The 18,287-nt window shown below is 48.1% G+C and overlaps 9 protein-coding genes; 4 read left to right on the top strand and 5 right to left on the bottom strand.

Moving 5' to 3' along the window:
* Positions 1 to 651: 651 nt before the first annotated feature.
* FFUJ_14043 (related to isoamyl alcohol oxidase) lies at positions 652 to 2,487 on the top strand (the record flags this gene model as incomplete). XM_023581328.1 has 2 exons in its annotated part: positions 652 to 735; positions 787 to 2,487. The coding sequence occupies 2 exons, from the start codon at positions 652 to 654 to the stop codon at positions 2,485 to 2,487; spliced, it is 1,785 nt and encodes a 594-aa protein (XP_023434041.1).
* A 47-nt stretch (positions 2,488 to 2,534) lies between these two features.
* On the bottom strand, positions 2,535 to 3,899 carry FFUJ_14044 (related to cytosine deaminase; the record flags this gene model as incomplete). Its single annotated transcript, XM_023581326.1, has 1 exon — positions 2,535 to 3,899. The coding sequence occupies one exon, from the start codon at positions 3,897 to 3,899 to the stop codon at positions 2,535 to 2,537; it is 1,365 nt and encodes a 454-aa protein (XP_023434040.1).
* Positions 3,900 to 4,536: 637 nt separating this feature from the next.
* On the top strand, positions 4,537 to 6,875 carry FFUJ_14045 (probable alpha-galactosidase C precursor; the record flags this gene model as incomplete). XM_023581325.1 has 3 exons in its annotated part: positions 4,537 to 4,621; positions 4,675 to 5,281; positions 5,333 to 6,875. 3 exons carry the CDS (start codon positions 4,537 to 4,539, stop codon positions 6,873 to 6,875), a joined length of 2,235 nt encoding a protein of 744 aa, XP_023434039.1.
* Positions 6,876 to 7,107: 232 nt separating this feature from the next.
* Positions 7,108 to 8,660, bottom strand: FFUJ_14046 (related to vacuolar Ca2+/H+ antiporter; the record flags this gene model as incomplete). XM_023581324.1 has 3 exons in its annotated part: positions 7,108 to 7,269; positions 7,317 to 7,537; positions 7,589 to 8,660. The coding sequence occupies 3 exons, from the start codon at positions 8,658 to 8,660 to the stop codon at positions 7,108 to 7,110; spliced, it is 1,455 nt and encodes a 484-aa protein (XP_023434038.1).
* A 1,115-nt stretch (positions 8,661 to 9,775) lies between these two features.
* FFUJ_14047 (related to glutaminase, kidney isoform, mitochondrial precursor) lies at positions 9,776 to 11,239 on the top strand (the record flags this gene model as incomplete). Its single annotated transcript, XM_023581323.1, has 1 exon — positions 9,776 to 11,239. One exon carries the CDS (start codon positions 9,776 to 9,778, stop codon positions 11,237 to 11,239), a length of 1,464 nt encoding a protein of 487 aa, XP_023434037.1.
* A 528-nt stretch (positions 11,240 to 11,767) lies between these two features.
* On the top strand, positions 11,768 to 12,599 carry FFUJ_14048 (uncharacterized protein; the record flags this gene model as incomplete). XM_023581322.1 has 3 exons in its annotated part: positions 11,768 to 12,136; positions 12,196 to 12,355; positions 12,403 to 12,599. 3 exons carry the CDS (start codon positions 11,768 to 11,770, stop codon positions 12,597 to 12,599), a joined length of 726 nt encoding a protein of 241 aa, XP_023434036.1.
* Positions 12,600 to 12,733: 134 nt separating this feature from the next.
* Positions 12,734 to 14,406, bottom strand: FFUJ_14049 (related to carboxypeptidase; the record flags this gene model as incomplete). XM_023581321.1 has 6 exons in its annotated part: positions 12,734 to 12,978; positions 13,031 to 13,108; positions 13,156 to 13,536; positions 13,590 to 13,881; positions 13,928 to 14,127; positions 14,181 to 14,406. The coding sequence occupies 6 exons, from the start codon at positions 14,404 to 14,406 to the stop codon at positions 12,734 to 12,736; spliced, it is 1,422 nt and encodes a 473-aa protein (XP_023434035.1).
* Positions 14,407 to 16,138: 1,732 nt separating this feature from the next.
* FFUJ_14050 (uncharacterized protein) lies at positions 16,139 to 16,692 on the bottom strand (the record flags this gene model as incomplete). XM_023581320.1 has 2 exons in its annotated part: positions 16,139 to 16,493; positions 16,541 to 16,692. The coding sequence occupies 2 exons, from the start codon at positions 16,690 to 16,692 to the stop codon at positions 16,139 to 16,141; spliced, it is 507 nt and encodes a 168-aa protein (XP_023434034.1).
* Positions 16,693 to 17,344: 652 nt separating this feature from the next.
* On the bottom strand, positions 17,345 to 17,855 carry FFUJ_14051 (uncharacterized protein; the record flags this gene model as incomplete). XM_023581319.1 has 2 exons in its annotated part: positions 17,345 to 17,657; positions 17,716 to 17,855. The coding sequence occupies 2 exons, from the start codon at positions 17,853 to 17,855 to the stop codon at positions 17,345 to 17,347; spliced, it is 453 nt and encodes a 150-aa protein (XP_023434033.1).
* Between the last annotated feature and the right edge of the window lie 432 nt (positions 17,856 to 18,287).

The raw sequence follows: 18,287 nt of genomic DNA, 5'->3' as shown, positions 1-18,287 counted from the left end.
GAGTGAGAGCACTGATCACGCACGCATGAGTCTAAGATTTGGAATGGAAGCTGATGATGCTAGGGAAAGATAGAGTTCGTGATGGACTTGGGAGAAGGTCATGATTGCAACCAGGACGAATGCAGGGAGGGAACTTGGTGTCAGCATGATCCATAAGCAATACGAGTCAATTTGAGCATGGCTTAGCCATCTGGTGGTTCCAGACTGTTGGGCCCACGAAAGCTCAATACAATGCAAATGTGCATGTATGATGCGTAGATGCCCACTCAGTAAATGATGACTCACAATTGATGGTCCATTCGTCGAATCTGATTTGTAGATAAGGTACATCTAGTCTCTAGTCCTGCATCGTTACCGCATAACCGCATATCAAGGGCTCCTGGTGCCTGCATGATATTTGCGTGCATGCATATATGCATCCACCAACAAACAGTCCAGACTCTTCAATACCTGTCCCAAATCCACTAGTTTGGTCAGAAATCGAGAACACATAAGGTCACTAAGGTTGCACGACTTAGCAGTGGCAAATCGACGCATTACAAAAAATAATGTTCTGCATAGATTAAGACTTGATGAGAGCCACTTAGTTGCATTCTCCTCTGTACATACTTACAAATACTTTAACTTACTTTTCCTGGTCCATCGATCAGCATGTATCCCGGGTTTCTTTTTCTACTCCTCGCGGTACTTGCCGTTTGTACAGGAGCGATTGGTTCAGCACCAAGATGCAAATGCGTATGCATTCGAAATCCAACCTATCATATACAATTCAGCTAACGGTTCAAGATTCCCGGTCAATCCTGCTGGCCCTCTTCTGCAGAATGGAAAGCCTTCAACAAAAAGATCGGCGGTGGTCTTATCAAGACTGAGCCAATCGCGCAGTCATGCTACCCCGGTCCGGAGAAGGATCTGAAGCACTGCGCTTACGTGAACAAAATGTGGTCGGATCAAGATTTCCAGTCATCGAATCCTATCGGGAGACCTTATCCATACAACATCACCTGTGCGCCGGTGGATTACGCTACAGGTAAAAAGCCTACGACTTGCAGTCTTGGATCTTTGCCTGTTTACGCTGTTAATGCTACTACACTGTCACAAATCCGAAGTACGATTGCTTATGCGCGTGAGAGGAATATCAGGCTTGTTGTTACCGGAACAGGCCATGATCTCCTCGGTCGCTCCGATGGGTTTGGTGGTCTTGAGCTTTGGCTTCATCAGTTCAAGAATGGTATTGATTTTCAGAAGATTTACAAATCTGAAAACCAGTGCAACAAGTCTAGATGGAGGGGCAGTGCTATCAAGATTGATGGTAATTACCAATGGCGCGATGTTTACAAGGTTGCTGAAGCGAATAATGTCATCGCAGTTGGTGGTGGCTCTCTTACGCCGGGAGCGATTGGCGGGTGGGCTTCTGGCGGTGGCCATGGACCTGCGACGAGGAACTACGGTCTTGGCGCTGATCAGATTCTTGAGGCAGAAGTGATGCTGGCTGATGGAAGAGTCGTCATCGCCAATCACTGCGAGAACACGGATCTCTTCCGCTCCATGCGCGGTGGCGGTCCAGGCTATGGTATCACTTTGAGCAGCACCATCAAAGCTCATCCGAACGTCAAGACAGTCACAGCTCATCATCTCCAGATCACACCGCTGGAGAAGACAAAGAAAAATGCAGATCTCCTTGACGCTGTGTCTGTTCTGCTGCAGTCGCTTCCTGATCTCAACGACGCTGGCTTTGCTGGCTACGGTTACTGGTTCCGAAACTACCCGACTGCCTTTATTGGAAACGCTACATCTGGTTACTCACACGGCTTTTGGACAATCGGTAAGTGCCGTGAAGAGGCCGAGGCTGCCTGGGCTCCCATGGGAAAGGTCTTGTCGAAGTTTGAAGATAAGCTCTACATTAACGAGAGCTGGGCTACATACGACAATTACTGGTCATTTTACCACGCCGAGTCAGGGCTTTATGATCCCACGGGTGACACTTCAGTTCTCACTTCGCGATTAATCGACCGTCAGAGCGTCAAGAGTTTCGGCAAAGTTCGAAACGCCGTCGAAGTCATGAGCGGCAAGCCTCATGAGTTCGGCACAAGCGTTATTCTTCTCACGTCTGGAGGCCAAGTCTTCAAGGACGCTTCAGACAAGACAAGTGGCCTGCTCCCCGCGTGGCGAAAATCACACTACGTTCTCGTCTCGAGCACGGGTATTTCTCGTACCGGAAACATGACTGAGCGCAAAGCAGCGAATGACGACGTCACGTTTGTCAAAGGTGCCGCGGCGAAGAAGTTGGCTCCTAATACTGGTGGTTACATGAATGAGGGTGATCGCAATGATCCTGATTGGAAGAAGACGTTCTATGGAAGTTTGTATGGTGAGCACCTTAAGACGAAGAGGAAGTATGATCCTTGTCATGTTTTCTACTGTCCTACTTGTGTTGGCTCTGAGGAGTGGGTGGAGAGATCTGATGGGCCTTTATGTAGAGTTGCGTAGATAATAGACAGGATCTAGTCTTCAGTATATAGCCTATTGTATTTAGTCTATTCAACGATGCTTCTGAGTCGTGTCTCCGGTGGATCCCACACAATATCCTGAATGCTAAGCCTCTGCCTCGCTGGAACGTTGACGCTTCCACTCACCGAACTAATCTCGATGTTCTCCTCATTCTTGTACAAAAGCATCGGCATCGTCTGGTGATACTCCGCTAATGTGAACATGTCATGATGTCCTTCCGCGCGGGGATTTAACGCGTCCATTGCTCGCGTGCTGATAGCTTCGTAAAGAACTTTTGCGTCCTCGACTGTCCCGGCGTGGAATAGGCCAACGCCCAAGCTTGCTACTTTGAGGGGATCCCCGTCACCGTGGGGAGTGAATGGGTTGCCGACGTTGTTGACTGATAAGCAAGCATTGATTCCGTAGTCCTGAATGAGCTTGGGGACCATGATTGTACCGCATGGCCGACTGAGTGGTTCGCTCTGTTCTGAACCATCAGAGCCATGTCGGCCCATCATGTATAGATCGCTAGTTGGCAATCCGACGAAGTGGATCGGTAATCTTGTCTCTCTCAGCTTCTGTGACAGTTTGACGAGATCATCATGTCTAGCCAGAGTAAGTCTCGTAGCATGCCCAAAAACAACAGTCGGAGCGCCGGGGTATGTAGGCCAATTAAGACGCTCGAGCTCTTCAATGACATGGTCAAAAACTAACATGTGGGTTCCATCGCCCTGTAAGTTGAATTCGATGTGAAAGTCGAGATGTTTCCCATGTTTCAATGCCGTCTCAATAGCCCACCGAATATTCTGATTCTGTGCCTCAAGGTCAGATTCCACGTATGGAGTACTTCCAATTACCTCAATATCCGAACCGAACTGTCCAAGCGCTTTCTCAAACATTGCTCGGTTCGCCTCTCCCTTCTCCGTCGAGAATATGGGGTCCTGTGCAAAAGGGCAGATTTGCACTGTCAAAAAGTCCTCGAACTCCTTCTTTAACCGCAGTCCCACCTCCAGAGCTTTAAGTTCGGTGACGGAATCAACCTCAACAAAGGCTCTCATAAATGTAACGCCCTGTTTATAACTTGTGGCTATAAGCTGAGAGCCTCGTAAGTACAAGTCCTCCTCGGTGTAGCGCTTCTTCGCTTCAGCTGTATTGGCCAAGGCTTCTTGAAATCCTCCTGTTTTGGGGGCTAGATCAGAGTAGTCTGGATGATTGGAGGATCTTGGGTGGTTGCAGGTGAGGAGATATGGTTTATCGAGATGGATATGAGGATGGCAGAGTGAGGGAAGCATTACGCTTGGTGTTGTCTTGTCGGCGGATGGTTCCATGGAGGTAACTACTCCTTCGTCTATGCGGATGTCCCATTGTGTTGAAGAGTCTTGGAACGGAAGAATGATGTTTTTGAAGTCCATATCGAATCAAATCCAGATCCCATACGTTGGATTTTAAGAGAATAAACTCGCGAAGATCGTGAACCCAGTGACAGTGTCATTGATTCCCCTCATCTCGAGTTTGAACCAATCAAGTCGGAATCTGGATGAATATGAGTTTAGGGTAAATATTTATCCGACCTCCACCACTGTAAGTTATGCTTTCATAATAGCATTTATGAATTGCATGGATAAATATAAATATCCTGATGAATTGACGTCGGCTTCCAAAACCAATTGCTAAAATGCTTTAAAGTCAGGTTTCTTATTTGCGCGGATAAACTCAACGTCATAACCAAGTTTATTATCCAAACGATCTCCAATTCTGGGGAATCTGGGCTGATCCTCCGCACAAACGATGACGATCTTGACTCAAAGGGGTATCTTTCGGCAGTCTCCCATCATCAAGTCCAACCTCTCCCCCACAAACTCCAATTCAAGATCGGCCCGAAGTCGAGATCATCACGAGTGGCTACATATTGGGATTCTCGAATTTTCCTTGTGACTTCGTAACTTTTGAACTGATGATCTTTCTCTGGGGATTTATAAACATGTCGGATCCCGCGGATTAAACCCCTCGGATTTGACTTTCGTTTAAACAACTTTTGCTAGGGTCAAGATGGTGCTTGTTACATTGAAGGACATTACGACGACGGCAGTTCTGTTCTGCCAGGCCATTTCGGCTCTCGCGGAGAGCTCAGATCGTAAGCCTTCATCTTCATTATTCTCATACTGAACAAGATTAACATGTCTGTAGCAATTCACGTCGACGGCACCTCCTTCGCCCTCAACGGCGATAACGTCTCATACCGGTTCCACGTCGACAACACCACCGGAGACCTTATCAACGACCACTACGGCGGCCCCGTTGCCGAAGATGGAATCACCGCTGAGATCGGCCCCATCCAAGGCTGGGTCAACTTGATCGGCCGTGTCCGACGCGAATTCCCCGACCACGGCAGAGGAGACTTCCGCATCCCAGCGTTCCAGCTCCAACAAGCCAGCGGCACGACCGTCACCGACTTTCGCTACAAATCTCACGAGGTTGTGCAGGGAAAACCTGGATTACCTGGTCTTCCGTCGACGTTTGGCGAGGCTGATGATGTGTCGACTTTGGTGGTGCGTATGTACGACAATTATAGCTCTATTGCTGTTGATCTGTCGTATTCGATATTTCCGAAGTATGATGCTGTTGTGCGGAGTGTGAACATCACGAATCGTGGGAATGCGACGGTGAATTTGAAAAAGGTTTCGAGTTGGAGTGTTGATTTACAGCAGGATAATCTGGATCTTATTGAGATTAGGGGCGATTGGGCTCGTGAGGGCATGCGCGTGCGTCGAAAGGTTGACTTTGGAACTCAAGGGTGAGCATCATTTCGGTGAAGCAATTACACAGACTGCTAACGGCATTGTAGATTCCAAAGCTCTACTGGCTATTCGTCTCATCTTCACAACCCGTTCCTCGCTCTCGTTTCATCAACGACTACCGAAACGCAAGGCGAAGCTTGGGGCTTCTCCCTGGTGTACACCGGCTCCTTCGCCGTTGATGTCGAGAAGAGCTCACAGGGCCTCAGCCGCGCCATTCTCGGTGTCAATCCTCTCGACTTCTTGTGGCCGCTAAAACCCGGTCAAACCTTCACCACTCCCGAGGTCGTCTCCGTCTTCTCAAACAAAGGTGTCGGCGGCATGTCCAGACAATTTCACCGCCTGTACAGAAAGCATTTGATGAAGAGTAAATATGCAGAAGAGACACGTCCTGTTCTTCTTAACAGCTGGGAGGGCTTGGGTTTCGAAATCAACGAGACTGCCATTGAGAAGATTGCCAAACAATCTGCCGACCTTGGTATCAAACTGTTCGTCATGGATGACGGTTGGTTCGGCAACAAGTACCCGCGAGTTAACGATTCAGCTGGTCTTGGAGATTGGCAGCCTAATAAGGAACGCTTCCCTGACGGGTTGACTCCTCTGGTTGAAAATGTCACGGACTTGAGAATCGCTAATGCTTCCGATGATCTTAAGTTCGGTATCTGGTTCGAGCCCGAAATGGTGAACCCAAAATCAGACTTGTACGACAAGCACCCCGACTGGGCGATCCACGCAGGCTCCTATCCCCGAACTGAGACGCGTAACCAGTTGGTTCTCAATGTAGCTCTGCCCGAGGTCCAAGAGTTCATCATCAACTCCGTTTCCAAGATCCTCCGCGAATCACCGATTTCCTACGTCAAGTGGGATAATAACCGTGGAATCCACGAGACGCCTGATCCTACTCTCAACTACAAGTATATGCTTGGTCTTTATCACGTCTTTGAGACTTTGACGAGTCGCTTCCCTGATGTTCTGTGGGAAGGCTGTGCTTCAGGCGGTGGTCGGTTTGATCCCGGTGTTCTTCAGTGGTTCCCTCAGATTTGGACGTCGGATGATACAGATGCGGTTGAGCGTATCGCTATCCAGTTCGGCACGTCACTTGCGTACCCTCCATCTGCCATGGGAGCTCATCTATCGCATGTGCCTAATGGAAATACCCAGAGAATAACGTCCGTCAAGTTCAGAGCCCATGTTGCAATGATGGGCGGCTCCTTTGGCGTCGAACTTGACCCAAGCGATCTTGAGCCTGAAGAGAGGGAACAGATTCCTGGTCTCATTGAACTTTCTGAAAAGATTAACCCCATCATCATCACCGGCGACTTTTATAGACTTGCATTGCCTGAGGAAACTAACTACCCAGCTGGGCAGTTCATTTCTGAGGATGGCAAGAAAGTTGTCCTTTTTGCGTTCCAGACGAGGGCGACTATCAATAATTCTTGGCCTTGGTTCCGACTTCAAGGTTTGGATGCAAGTGCCAAGTACAGGGTGGACAATAACCAGACGGTTTCTGGTTCGACGCTGATGAACATGGGCATTCAATTGACGTTTGAGGGGGATTATGATAGCCAGGTTTTGATGATAGAGAAGCAATAGTTCGGATGGCTAAGCTATGGATGACATACTGTAAATAGCGCTTCAAATACAAGATTCGCTCAGATCTCAACGTCGACGCAAGACATAAATAACTCGAACTGTTCATCCAACGCGTCAAAACACACAAGCAAGCTTTCACCAAGATAATTCATCGATCACCGACAACCTTGCATCGTCACCCTCCCGTAAGTCCCCAGAAACCCAGGGCTTGCATCAAAATAAGCTAGGTAGCTCAATTGTGTGGCAGCTGCGCATTGATAAGCTGATGCAATTGGCGTAGAGTGTCAACACTCATTGTGACGTTGACCATCTCGGAACCTTCGAGGCCATTGGAAGTAGCCACGTCGGGGTTTGGATAGTACCAGCACGCGATGGCAATAATAGCATAGATGACCTGCGAATGTCAGTCATTAGAATCCTAACAAGTTGGTCTTGACTTACTACGAGGAGTGCACCCTCAAGCCAGTTGGACTCTCCATCACGAAGGAAGTTTCCAACCACCAAGATGGACAAGACAAGAAGAACAATCATGAAGATCTCAAAGTTCAGGTCCATGGGCTTTCCAATGGCCCAGCCGACAAGAACGACGAGGGGACCGTTGAACAGGGCAGTTTGGATGGATGGTCCGAGACAGTGGTACAGGGCGACGTTAATGACGCCATCTACTCAGGCTATTAGCAGAGATTCATTCGTGATTGGAGTATTTCGCTCACCATATGCTTCATCAATCGCTGTCAAGTGTTCAGCAGCCTTCTCAACAAAAGGCAATAGAATAAGACCCAAGAACTGATCGGGCACTCCACTCTCGACAACATGCTCAATCTTCTCGACGAGGAAGATCAGAAGAGCAGTCACAAAAGCAAGAGCAATCAATATAGCAACAATAGCCTCGGTCATGGTAAACTTGGGCTTCTCCATATCGGCCTCGCGATCAGCATCCCGATGCTCATCCATCTCAATAACCTCATCGAAGATACTATGCTGGCTACTGGCCTGATACCAGATGTAGAAGAAAAACGCGATAATCAGTGCAATAGACGTTGCCTGACTGATGCGAAGAACATCATCTTGGAGTTTACCCTCTGTGAACTTCTCGTGCAGAACTCGGAAGCCTGGAAAGTCGGGTACAACCTCGGCTTTGAGGGCGGAGTAGAAGGCGCTGGGGATGAGGAGACCAAATGCTGCGACGAGTAGGAGTCCAGTACCGACTTCTGAGACAATGGCGTGGAACTTCTGGCTGGCTTGCTTGAGGCCACCAACGAAGAAACAGAGGCCGAGACAGAGGAGAAGATTGGTCAGGATGCTGCCGAGGATCGCGGCTTGGATGATGGGGATGAGATTGCCTTCATCACCGTTATCTTCAGGAGAGTTGACCTCGTGCTTCGAAAGCAAGACAATGAAGAGGATAATCTCAATGATAGATCCAAACGTCGTCTCGATGAGAATACCAGCTACCTTGGGCAACTTCCGCGCAAACTCTTGTCCAGCGAAGCCAAGCAGATTGGCAGTTGGAATGACGGCAATATACGCGGTAGCAAATTTCCAGAGGTGCAGACCAGGGAAGAACTGAAGGACGATAGCGATGGGGACAAACGGCCAGAGGATGTTTACCCATTTCGACGCGGTGCAAGAACTTCGCCAGAGAACAGCGAGGAAATGACGAGGATGAAAACCGCTTCTCCCGCTTTCTCCCTCGTGGGCGATGTGACTCGAGATCTGCGGCAGAAGCGGGGTTGATTCATCTCTGTGGCCATTGCCATGGCCGGGGAGGATGTTGCTCGCCATTATCGCGAGTCAGAGTAACAAGCAAGCAAGCAAACAAACAAACACTGAATAAAGAATAAGCTTAAATAAAGTAAGAGTGCAAATAGGCTTTGGGAGGAGGGAGAGCCAAGAAATAAAAACAGAAAGGACGATCAAAGGGGCTGGGATCGTTATAACGTGACGCTGGTGGTTGCGGTGGTGGCGCAGTGATATCCAATCACGACGCCGTGATGAGACACATTGACAGGGGCTCACAGCAGGGATCGGAACTCTAAACAAAGCTTGTTTTGCTGACGTTGGCTCTCAGGGTTCTAGACTCTTGCTGAAGCATAACCCCGCAGAGTAAGTTCTGATCTGATCTGGCTTTTTCAAGGGAGGGCTCGATGAGGTTAATGACATGGAGAGCCAGTTATCGTGTACCACAAACGCTATGCTCTCACAGTGAAAGTCTACCGAGCTAAGATGACTCCCGACTTATCGATAATGAAACCATCTCTCAAAACAGGCTTAGCCATGTCTCACAGCCCCGACACGGAATGACCCCCTCGATACTAGCGCGCACAAGAGTCCCCCAGACTAAAAAATACAAGCATACCCTCCCAAAAACACCCGCGATCCCGTCATCGGCAGTCCTATTTTTTTGACAGCAGCACCAACGAATGAGAAACGCGTCTCCCCGCACTCACCCTCACCGATTCTCACCGATGGGAGAGGCGTTTCATTCTCGCCTTACCGAGAAGCTACCTATTATGTAAAATGGTAATACGCTTTTTAGTGTGTTGGTCACGGCTACGACGGACCACATTGCTATTGCGCGAGGGACTTGGTATAGTTATCGTTATGTAAATTTTACATACAGTATACTTTTGTGGGTGGAAAAGTCTGAACTCATGTGATGAAAATTCACCAATTGCCAATTTCTCTTGCTAGTCTATATAACTATTCGACTTTTTCCTACAGATACAATTTTATAGTCATTCTCTGCTCGATCTTGTACGATATCCTACGTTCTCGATTTCGACTAGTCTCTGAGAAAGTTTCACTACAGCATCTCCATCGTGATTGGACAGATCCGTTTTCGTCCAGCTTGATCCAAATAGCTTGGCTTACGACATCTCCCGCGAGCCGACCACATAATGCCTTCAGCGGTGAGAACTAATTTTTCTCCTCCTCCATCAAAGCAGCTCAAGCCCATACCCTTCCGTCCGATGAAGTCCCCTATTCCCGACTATCTCAACCGGGTGCTGGAGAATGCACGGCCCATAGAAGATGGCAAGCCCGCCAGTTACATCGAGACGCTGGCAAAGGCGGACACGTCAAAGATAGCTGTGGCGCTGGCGATGGTGGATGGTCAGATCTACTCTGCTGGCGATGACGATGTTGAGTTTTCGATGCAGTCTATTTCGAAGGCGTTTGTGTACGCTTTGGCGATTGAGGATGCGGGGTTGGATAAGGTGCTCGAGAAGATTGGCGTGGAACCCTCGGGAGACGCGTTTAACAGTTTGTCGCTGGAGCGAGGGAGTAACAGACCTATGAACCCAATGATCAACGCGGGAGCCATCACAGCACACTCTCTCATTGGAGGACCAGACTGGACAGCAGAGCAACGATCAGACCGCATCCTTAAAGCTATGTCGAAGCTAGCAGGTCGTCAATTGCGCGTCTGCGAAGAAGTTTACGAGGCTGAATTACGAGACGCCAACCGAAACATGGGAATTGGTTATATGCTGAAAGCAGCGGGTATCATCACTGGCGACGCGCAGCAGATTGTCCAAGGATATATCCGCCAATGCGCTATTAACGTCAATGTTCGAGACTTGGCGACCATGGCTGCTACGCTCTGCAACGCGGGCTGTCACCCTGCGACGGGGGAGAAGATCATTCCTCAAGACAGCGTGCGGCAGATCCTCTCCGTCATGACGACTTGTGGCATGTACGATGCTGCAGGCGACTGGGTATCGCGAATTGGCATCCCCGCCAAGAGTGGAGTTGCCGGTGGTATCATCGGTGCTCTGCCCGGTCAAATGGGTATCGCTGTGTTTTCACCCAAGCTTGATTCACGGGGAAACAGTGTTCGCGGTGTCGCCATCTGCGAGCAATTATCCAGCGACATGGGTCTTCACATGATGGACGTCAGCCAGATCGCCCAAGCAACCGTCCGCGTATCAGTCGCGACCATCCTCCCCGGCGACAACGAGCCGCACCACACAAACTGCAACAAAGAAGTAATCATCTTCAGTCTCCGCGGTGTAGTGCGCTTTGGCGGTTCAGAGCGCTTAACCCGCGCCATCACACGAGAACTCGGCGATCCGAACCCCGATGATCCCGGGTCTGGACGAAGTCGCTTCGTGTGCGCTGTGGTGTTCTCGTTCCGCGATGTGTTTTCGTTTAATTCGGTGGCGCAGAAGATTATTCAGGCGGATATCACGCGGTTGCTGCTGGATGGGAGGACGGTTGTTGTCATAGACCCCGTGGGTGTTTTGGAGATGGAGACGAAGCGGGCGGGTAGCAACCTCAAGATTGTGGACAATGAGACTGCTGCGAGGGATTATATTGGAGGAATTGGATGCCATACTGTTTCGAAGAATGATGAATGGTGATTTGGCGCGTTTAAAGATAAGAACGAAAATAATACTTATGAACCCAGTTGTATCGATATGTACTTGCATAGACTGAAATGACTTCCATTCCTATACTATAACTAGACAATGGTTCACTTACCAATACTGATATGTATAGAAGTCGTCTTCAGCTGTTTGAATGCAATATCTAGCTTGCAACTGCCCTCGTATATCGTCAGGTCGTGGTATTGTCATCCTTACCAGCAGTAATGAAGTTTGACCTTGTGCCCATCAGGGTAGTAACAATGACGTATCAGGGGTATTAATAAGCCCCATCATTAAAATAGAGAACGCGCAATTGAAGTAATCATTCCTTGCAAGGCTGGATCCGAGTCCGAGGCAGGGTCCGTGATTAGCCTCTACAGACGGAACCCGCGGAGCCAGCGGCACAATCCCCACTTCTGAATCCTATTGAGCTGCCTCGTATAAATAGACCAGTCTACTGAAGACGAAGCTCAAACAGCACTGAGAACCCATTGAACAGCATTCAATTACCGTGAGACAGATATGCCACGAATCATTCATCTTGTGCGTCACGGCCAAGCCGTTCATAACCTCTGCGAAGCAAATAACGTTCTTCCCGACACCGTCCTCACGCCTTTGGGACAAGAGCAAGCTAAAGGCCTGATCTCCAAATGCCCTGAACTTGCCAATGTCGACCTGATCGTGTCATCGCCACTGCGACGAACTCTCCAAACGACCCTTCTGGCATTTTCTTCGCAATTAGAGCGCGGCTTACAGGTCGTGGCCTTGCCGGAAGTACAGGAAGTCAGCGACATGAACTGCGATACGGGCAGCGATCTCAACGTGATAAAGGCCGAGTTCCAACAGCAGCCTGTGGATTTCAGTCTTGTTGAGCCAGGCTGGCAAATAAAGGTATGCAATACAATCTCACGTCAAGCTTAATCAGTGGGACTGAATTAATTATGTGTTAGGATGGTAAATGGGCCCCAGTTGTTGGCAGCGTTTTAGAGAGGGCCCGGGCTGCACGGCAATGGCTGAGCGAAAGACCCGAGTCAGAAATTGTGGTCGTTACTCATGGTTGCTTTTTGCATTTCTTCACGGACGATTGGGTCAACTCTGTGAACCCTGATGGTATGTTGCTGCCCAACATTTAGCTGCCTGGGTACTAACAATAACAGGTACGGATTGGGCTAATGCAGAAGTTCGCTCCTATACGATTTCACATGACGAGCGCGAAGGGCCAGTTTTATGTGAGACTAGGGAGTCCAGAGAGAGGCGTGGAGTCGAGCCAGTTGCTACGACGAGAGAAGAACAATTAGAGCTACGACAGGCTGCTTTGAAGGCAGCACTTGAATGGGGGCTCATACGGCCATGATAGGTCTTGTTTATGGCATAGATACCAGCAGGAAGAAAATAGTTCTCGAATATAGGCTGCTATTTACTTCAACTTTGACCATAGCAAAATACTCAATTCATACTATCTGGCATATACTACTTCCAGTATATCCATTATGTAGATGAGATAGGCTTCTTGGACATGGTCGCAACGAACGCCGCCAGCGCAGCCTCGGGCTGGTAGGCTGGGACTTCATGTCCGGCACCATAGACACGCAGCCAGCTCAGGTTTCCAGAAGTCTTAAACTCTCCGTATTTCTTTCCACCGACGGTGAATGACTGAAGAGGAGCTGAGACGAATGATTGCGGAGCGATTGAGTTGAGGGCTCTGTAGTTACCCATCCAGTTGCAGATCCAGTCTAGATTTGTTAGGTTAACGAGTTTTGGAGGATAGGAGACAGGTTTGCTTACCAGCATCGCCGGCCCAGATGAGAACTTGGATCTTTGAATCAATAACTTGCGACAGTGTCGGCAAGAATGATCGCCCCCCTGTGAAATTCGTTAGCCATAATCATGTATAAAGGCGGAAAACATACTGTCACCACTAGCAATAAACTTGTTGTACGATTCATCGCCGCATTCCTGGTAATCAGACTGCGCACCAATCGCCTTCATCACAGACGCAGATGTGAGATAGGTAGAGTAAGTCGAGGGAGGGAAAGGATCATTGCTCGACGCCCGGATATCGTAGACATCAAAGTCTGCCAGATTCTCCAGTGGCCTTTCAATAGCAGAGCTGCAGACGTCGTCTGCGTTGCCGCACGCAGCATCGTTGCCTGTAAGACCAGGGCATTTGGCAAATGCAGGGACACACTTCTGGTTATATGTGTTGAGGTACTTGCTGTACTGAGTTGGTGTGATGAGCTTGCGGTAGGTGTTATTAGCGGCGTAGTCGATGTAATCTCTGTACTGGTTGCCTAAATATTCATGTCAGCATTGCAACTAGATCTCCGGATGTGAGATAGCTTACCAGGATCAATCCATCCGTTGTTGATGCCCAGGGCTACAAGGTTGATCTTCTCGCCCTTGATCTTTCCAGCATCGATAGCAGCGTTCTGCTGCTCAAAGTAAAACGCAAACTCAGGACCATAATGACCTCCATAAGACTCGGTGAAAAGACCAAAGTCACGGTTTTCGTACTCGGGAAACTGAGCGTAGAAAGCCTGGAGAAGATTCCAGACTCGAGGCGCAGCAGCGAGAGTCGATACAGCATCGTCGGTGCCGTAGCTAAAACCAGTGGCAATGGGTTGATCAACATATAGCTATAACCGTCAGTGAATTGTACTTGTGTGGAGCGGGTGACTGTACCATGTTGGCAAAGGTGTTCCACGAGTTGGGGTTCAGAGTAGGCTTGGACCCGCCGTTGTTAAAGGTACAAGGCCCATTTTCCTGAAACAAGCCGATCATGGAACTACAGCCAGGACCACCATTGAGCCAGAGGGCCAGTGGAGCTGTTTTGGCGTTCTTGCGGGACTCGAAGAACCAAAAGAACATGTTCATGTTGGTGCCTGATCATGACCTCTGTTAGACAGGAAATATGAGTATTCAATGAAGCACTTACCGACAGAGAAATAGCCAGAGTGCTGGTTCACACCAGGCGTCGTCTCGCATATTCCAGAGTTGGAGACAATCTTGGTCTTGGAACCGGTGGCAGCATGCTCGAAGACCTTGTACTTGATACCGCCGTCTTCTTGCAAGTACCTCTTGTCGAGGCTGGCTGCGGGTGTACAGCTGCCTTGGCCGACAAGGGCAAGTGCCGTGAGGACATTCAGCAGAGCTGTCTTCATGATCATTGACGATATGAACTTGAATGGAAGAACGGTGGTTGTACAAGATAAATACTGCCAAGACGGGAGGATGAGACTAGGTATATATAGATCTAGGTGGTCTCGATCGGGCGCTACTATAGGCACGGATAGCCCGCATTCCATAACTACTGCGCTTCACTATAGCCGTATACGATGCCAGTCGAACTTAATGGAATTATCTTATCGCGGCGAAAGATTAATGCCACCTTCCTGATTAAAGGGGGAGACCTTTTGTGAATATCAAAGGTTCCTGATGATCCGGAGGTAGGATTAGCCAATACAGCGCGGGAGTCATGCGACAGTGGGCAGTGGATACTGTCGATCTCTGGGCCATCCCGGCCCCGTGAAACAAGGCATTGTCTTGCTTACATTGCCCAGGCACAATCACAAGGCAGACAAACATCCTCCCCTTGAGACAAAGCTTCAACCGCCGCGTAAATATCAAAATTCACACTCTCCCGCATTATTCATTTCGGTGCATGCTGCGTCAGACAGATTGAGTTGCAGAAGCCCATCTTATCAAGCCTCATGGCGACCTTCCAGAACAAGCGATCTCCCGAGCCACGAGATCTAGGTTTCGGCACTTTTTAGCCGTTAATCTGGTGACGCTCACTTGCCGAATATCCGAGCTCGAGTGCTATGATTGGCGCACCAGCTTATCGAGAATTCATGCTTAGAATTAATTTTCTCACTAACTAAAGCCCGATGTCGCAATGGTATGCAAAGATATCGTATTGGTTGACTAGCTGCAGCTGCTTGGAGCATTAAACTTGTGTGTATTTCCGCCTATAGATTGACCACAGGTTCCTGGTTGAGAGGTCGGACTAACATTAGTTGTTGATGTGATATTATAATGACACAGCAGACGCTTGTCTGACGTAAAGGACAGAGATTAATAGATAGACTAACAATGCGCCCATAAATTGCGCTAATGTGCTACAAGTTTTATGTTCAACTATTTAGCTGTTGCACAATGTTTTATTATAGCTGTACCAGAACGTGCAATGCTTCTGGACAGATGGAATGTATGTGATTGATGATAGTCAAGGCGAAGGGTCTCCTGGTCATGAGTAAGTACTATACCTAGCCTCGTATTGCTGTATTGCGGTATCTGACTTGATAACCTTTAGTTTGTATCTGAAGGATTTCAATAGTGCAGCTCATTATTTCAAACTTATCACTGGCTGCGATACTGTTCAAAACCTCTAGACTTATTTATGTATTGCATTCGAGTTGGAGAGGGTGTATGTCGAGTGGTAAAAGACCCGGGGGTATTGAGACACACAGTATGCAAACCTGGACTACATTACTATGTTAATTAAGGGTAGTAAGAACCTCGTGAGCTGGAGCACTAGTATGAAGTCGACGGAAAGACACATCCCGGAGTTAGCATGGATATTAAATAAGACGACCATAATCGTACCAGAGACAGCAGAATCTTTCATCTTCTTCGTCATCAAGCGTTTTGAGACTCGCGAGTTGACGCAGGATACATCAATATCAGTTTGCGCTCCAGGCCGACCCGAGGTACAGTATCTCAAACCCGATTTCAGAACATTTATTGTCTATTTAAAACACCACCACAACTATATAAAGTAAGGGAATGGATATCTGGTTGAGCAGTACTCCCCCTTGTTAGAAAGTAATATAATTCCTTTTAAAGGTATTCTCTGTCAAAGTACAGTTTCTTATCTCCACTGAGTCGCGCTCACTAAGAGTCTCCAACTGTGATGGAAATCTCATTACCATACCCCTCTGAGGGCGCACCAACCTGAGCGGCCAAATGAGACGGGACTGGCTGGTTTCTCAGAAGAGCAACTCCATTAGCCACGACAGTAACAAGCTTGTTCCGGGAAGTAGGGTTCGAGAATTTCAGGCCGTTGCAGACGTAGGTGTAAACATTATGACCTCCTTGTCTCACCCACTTTCCAACCATGATGAATGAGATAGTGACTCCAGCTATAAGCATGGGTTGAGGATCCGCAACGCCGTAGGGAACATGAATGCCTTCAAGACGCCTCTCAAGGCTGACGACACCTCGTTCTTGGACATTTGACCTGGCAACTCTGTGAATTGTCAGCTTGACAAGGAGTGAGAAAAGGCTGCGACATACTTGATTGATCCAACGTCTGTACCGTCAATCTTGCTGTATTTAACATCTCCAATGGAAGGATGTTTGGTGTCTTCTTTGACATCGCGTTCAACTGGCTTGGTGGTGAGCGCCAGAGCAAGGGAGACAAAACCGAGAAGGGTGAAGAATTTCATGTTGGAAGTTTGAAAGCAAGGGGATTTGGATGTATTGCTTGGAGATGGCGGTAACAGATGGATAGTATCTGAAATAGAACTCGGAGTACTGGGTTCGCACTTTTATAATCGCGGAAGTTTATAGAGTTTCATTAATATTATAATTTTTATTAAGTCCCCACACCGTTACAGCCAATGGCATAAAGATTAAAAGTTCCCGGCCCGAACCCACATATTAAACTTTAAACCCTGGTATTACGAATGTCCCACTTGACACTGTTTGTGTATAGTCTCCTTGCCCGTGCGTGAGAAACTGTCGGCAGTTAATTGAAAGCAAGTATGAAAATCATCAATCAGAGTTCAGTCTTTCTAAACCATTGTGGTCTTGGTGTTTGTATATCATGCATGCTCGGCAGTTGTTATATTACTCTGTATAGTTAACTGCCTAGTGTTTCTAAGGTATGTTATTATTGGCTAATATCAGCTACTGAAGCCCGGAACAAGAAATACGAGGCTATGAATAAATATTGTAAAGAAGTAAAAGTAGTTTGACGTTAAGTCTAGTATAATTGCTATACGGGCAAGTGAAGAAGGACACTAGATTGAGGTGGAAAAACTACAACGCAGCAAAAAAACCACCATGTGCCCCACCCTTAACTCCAGCCTTGAACGTTTAGGACTGGATGTTGATTGAAATCGCGTCGCCTGGGTTGATTCCGCCAAGTGGATCATAGTTAACGGTATGATGAGCGGCGATGTTCAAATTTGCAGCGTCCAAAACCGTGCCTACCTCGCGAAGTGACACCTGAGCAGGATTTGCACCAGTATTGGTAATTTGGAAGATAAGATCGCCAGCGGCATCAACAATGGCTTTGACTATAACAGCACCGATATTCTGTATCACAGTGCCGACGTGGTTTGGTATGTTCATCCTTCTGTTGGCGTTGAACCGCTTCTCAAGCGTATCGCCGGGAAGGGTATCCAGGCTAGTTGCATTGTCATATTAGGGGCTTTAGCTTCATTGTGTGGTAGTTGCTAACATACCTGATGGGGTCCAGCTCAGTTCGCTTTTCCAGAGTCAGGCCACTGCTACCTGGTGCCAGGGATGAAGGGGAACCAGAAGGAATCGGAGTGGCCGAAGCTAGCAGAACCATACTGCCGAGGCCAATAAGAGCAGGCTTCATTTTGATGTCGTTTCAGAGAAATAATGATTGAGTGTAAAAGATGGTGAGAGTCAGTATAGGAATTGTACGAAAGACCAGCCCTTTAAAAGCACGGATGTAGATGGGCTTAGACACCTTTCGTTGTCTGCTATATTCCAGAACGTAAACAAGCTTTCCATTGTGGATACTTCTACGTAACTAAAGTCGGCAGACTGCTGCCGAAAAGGATGAAGGATTTGCGTAGGAATTAACCCACAAATTAAAATCACCTATGATAATCCTTTACCCGAAAGACGTTGAATGACTTCTCCACCTTCAGCCCCGTATAAACCAAAGCTTGAGCTTCATATAGAAAGTCAAAATACACACTTACAATCTGCCGACAGAGTGAATGAGGCAAGGAAACAATAATGACCTGCCATGATAGGTATAGAGCCTGGTCTTAATGTAGTC

This window comes from Fusarium fujikuroi, chromosome FFUJ_chr08, assembly GCF_900079805.1.
Source record: "Fusarium fujikuroi IMI 58289 draft genome, chromosome FFUJ_chr08".
In the NCBI taxonomy this organism is placed as follows: domain Eukaryota; kingdom Fungi; phylum Ascomycota; class Sordariomycetes; order Hypocreales; family Nectriaceae; genus Fusarium; species Fusarium fujikuroi.
The sequence above is the reverse complement of the archived record's forward strand: the minus strand, read 5'-3'. Positions and strand labels throughout refer to the sequence as shown.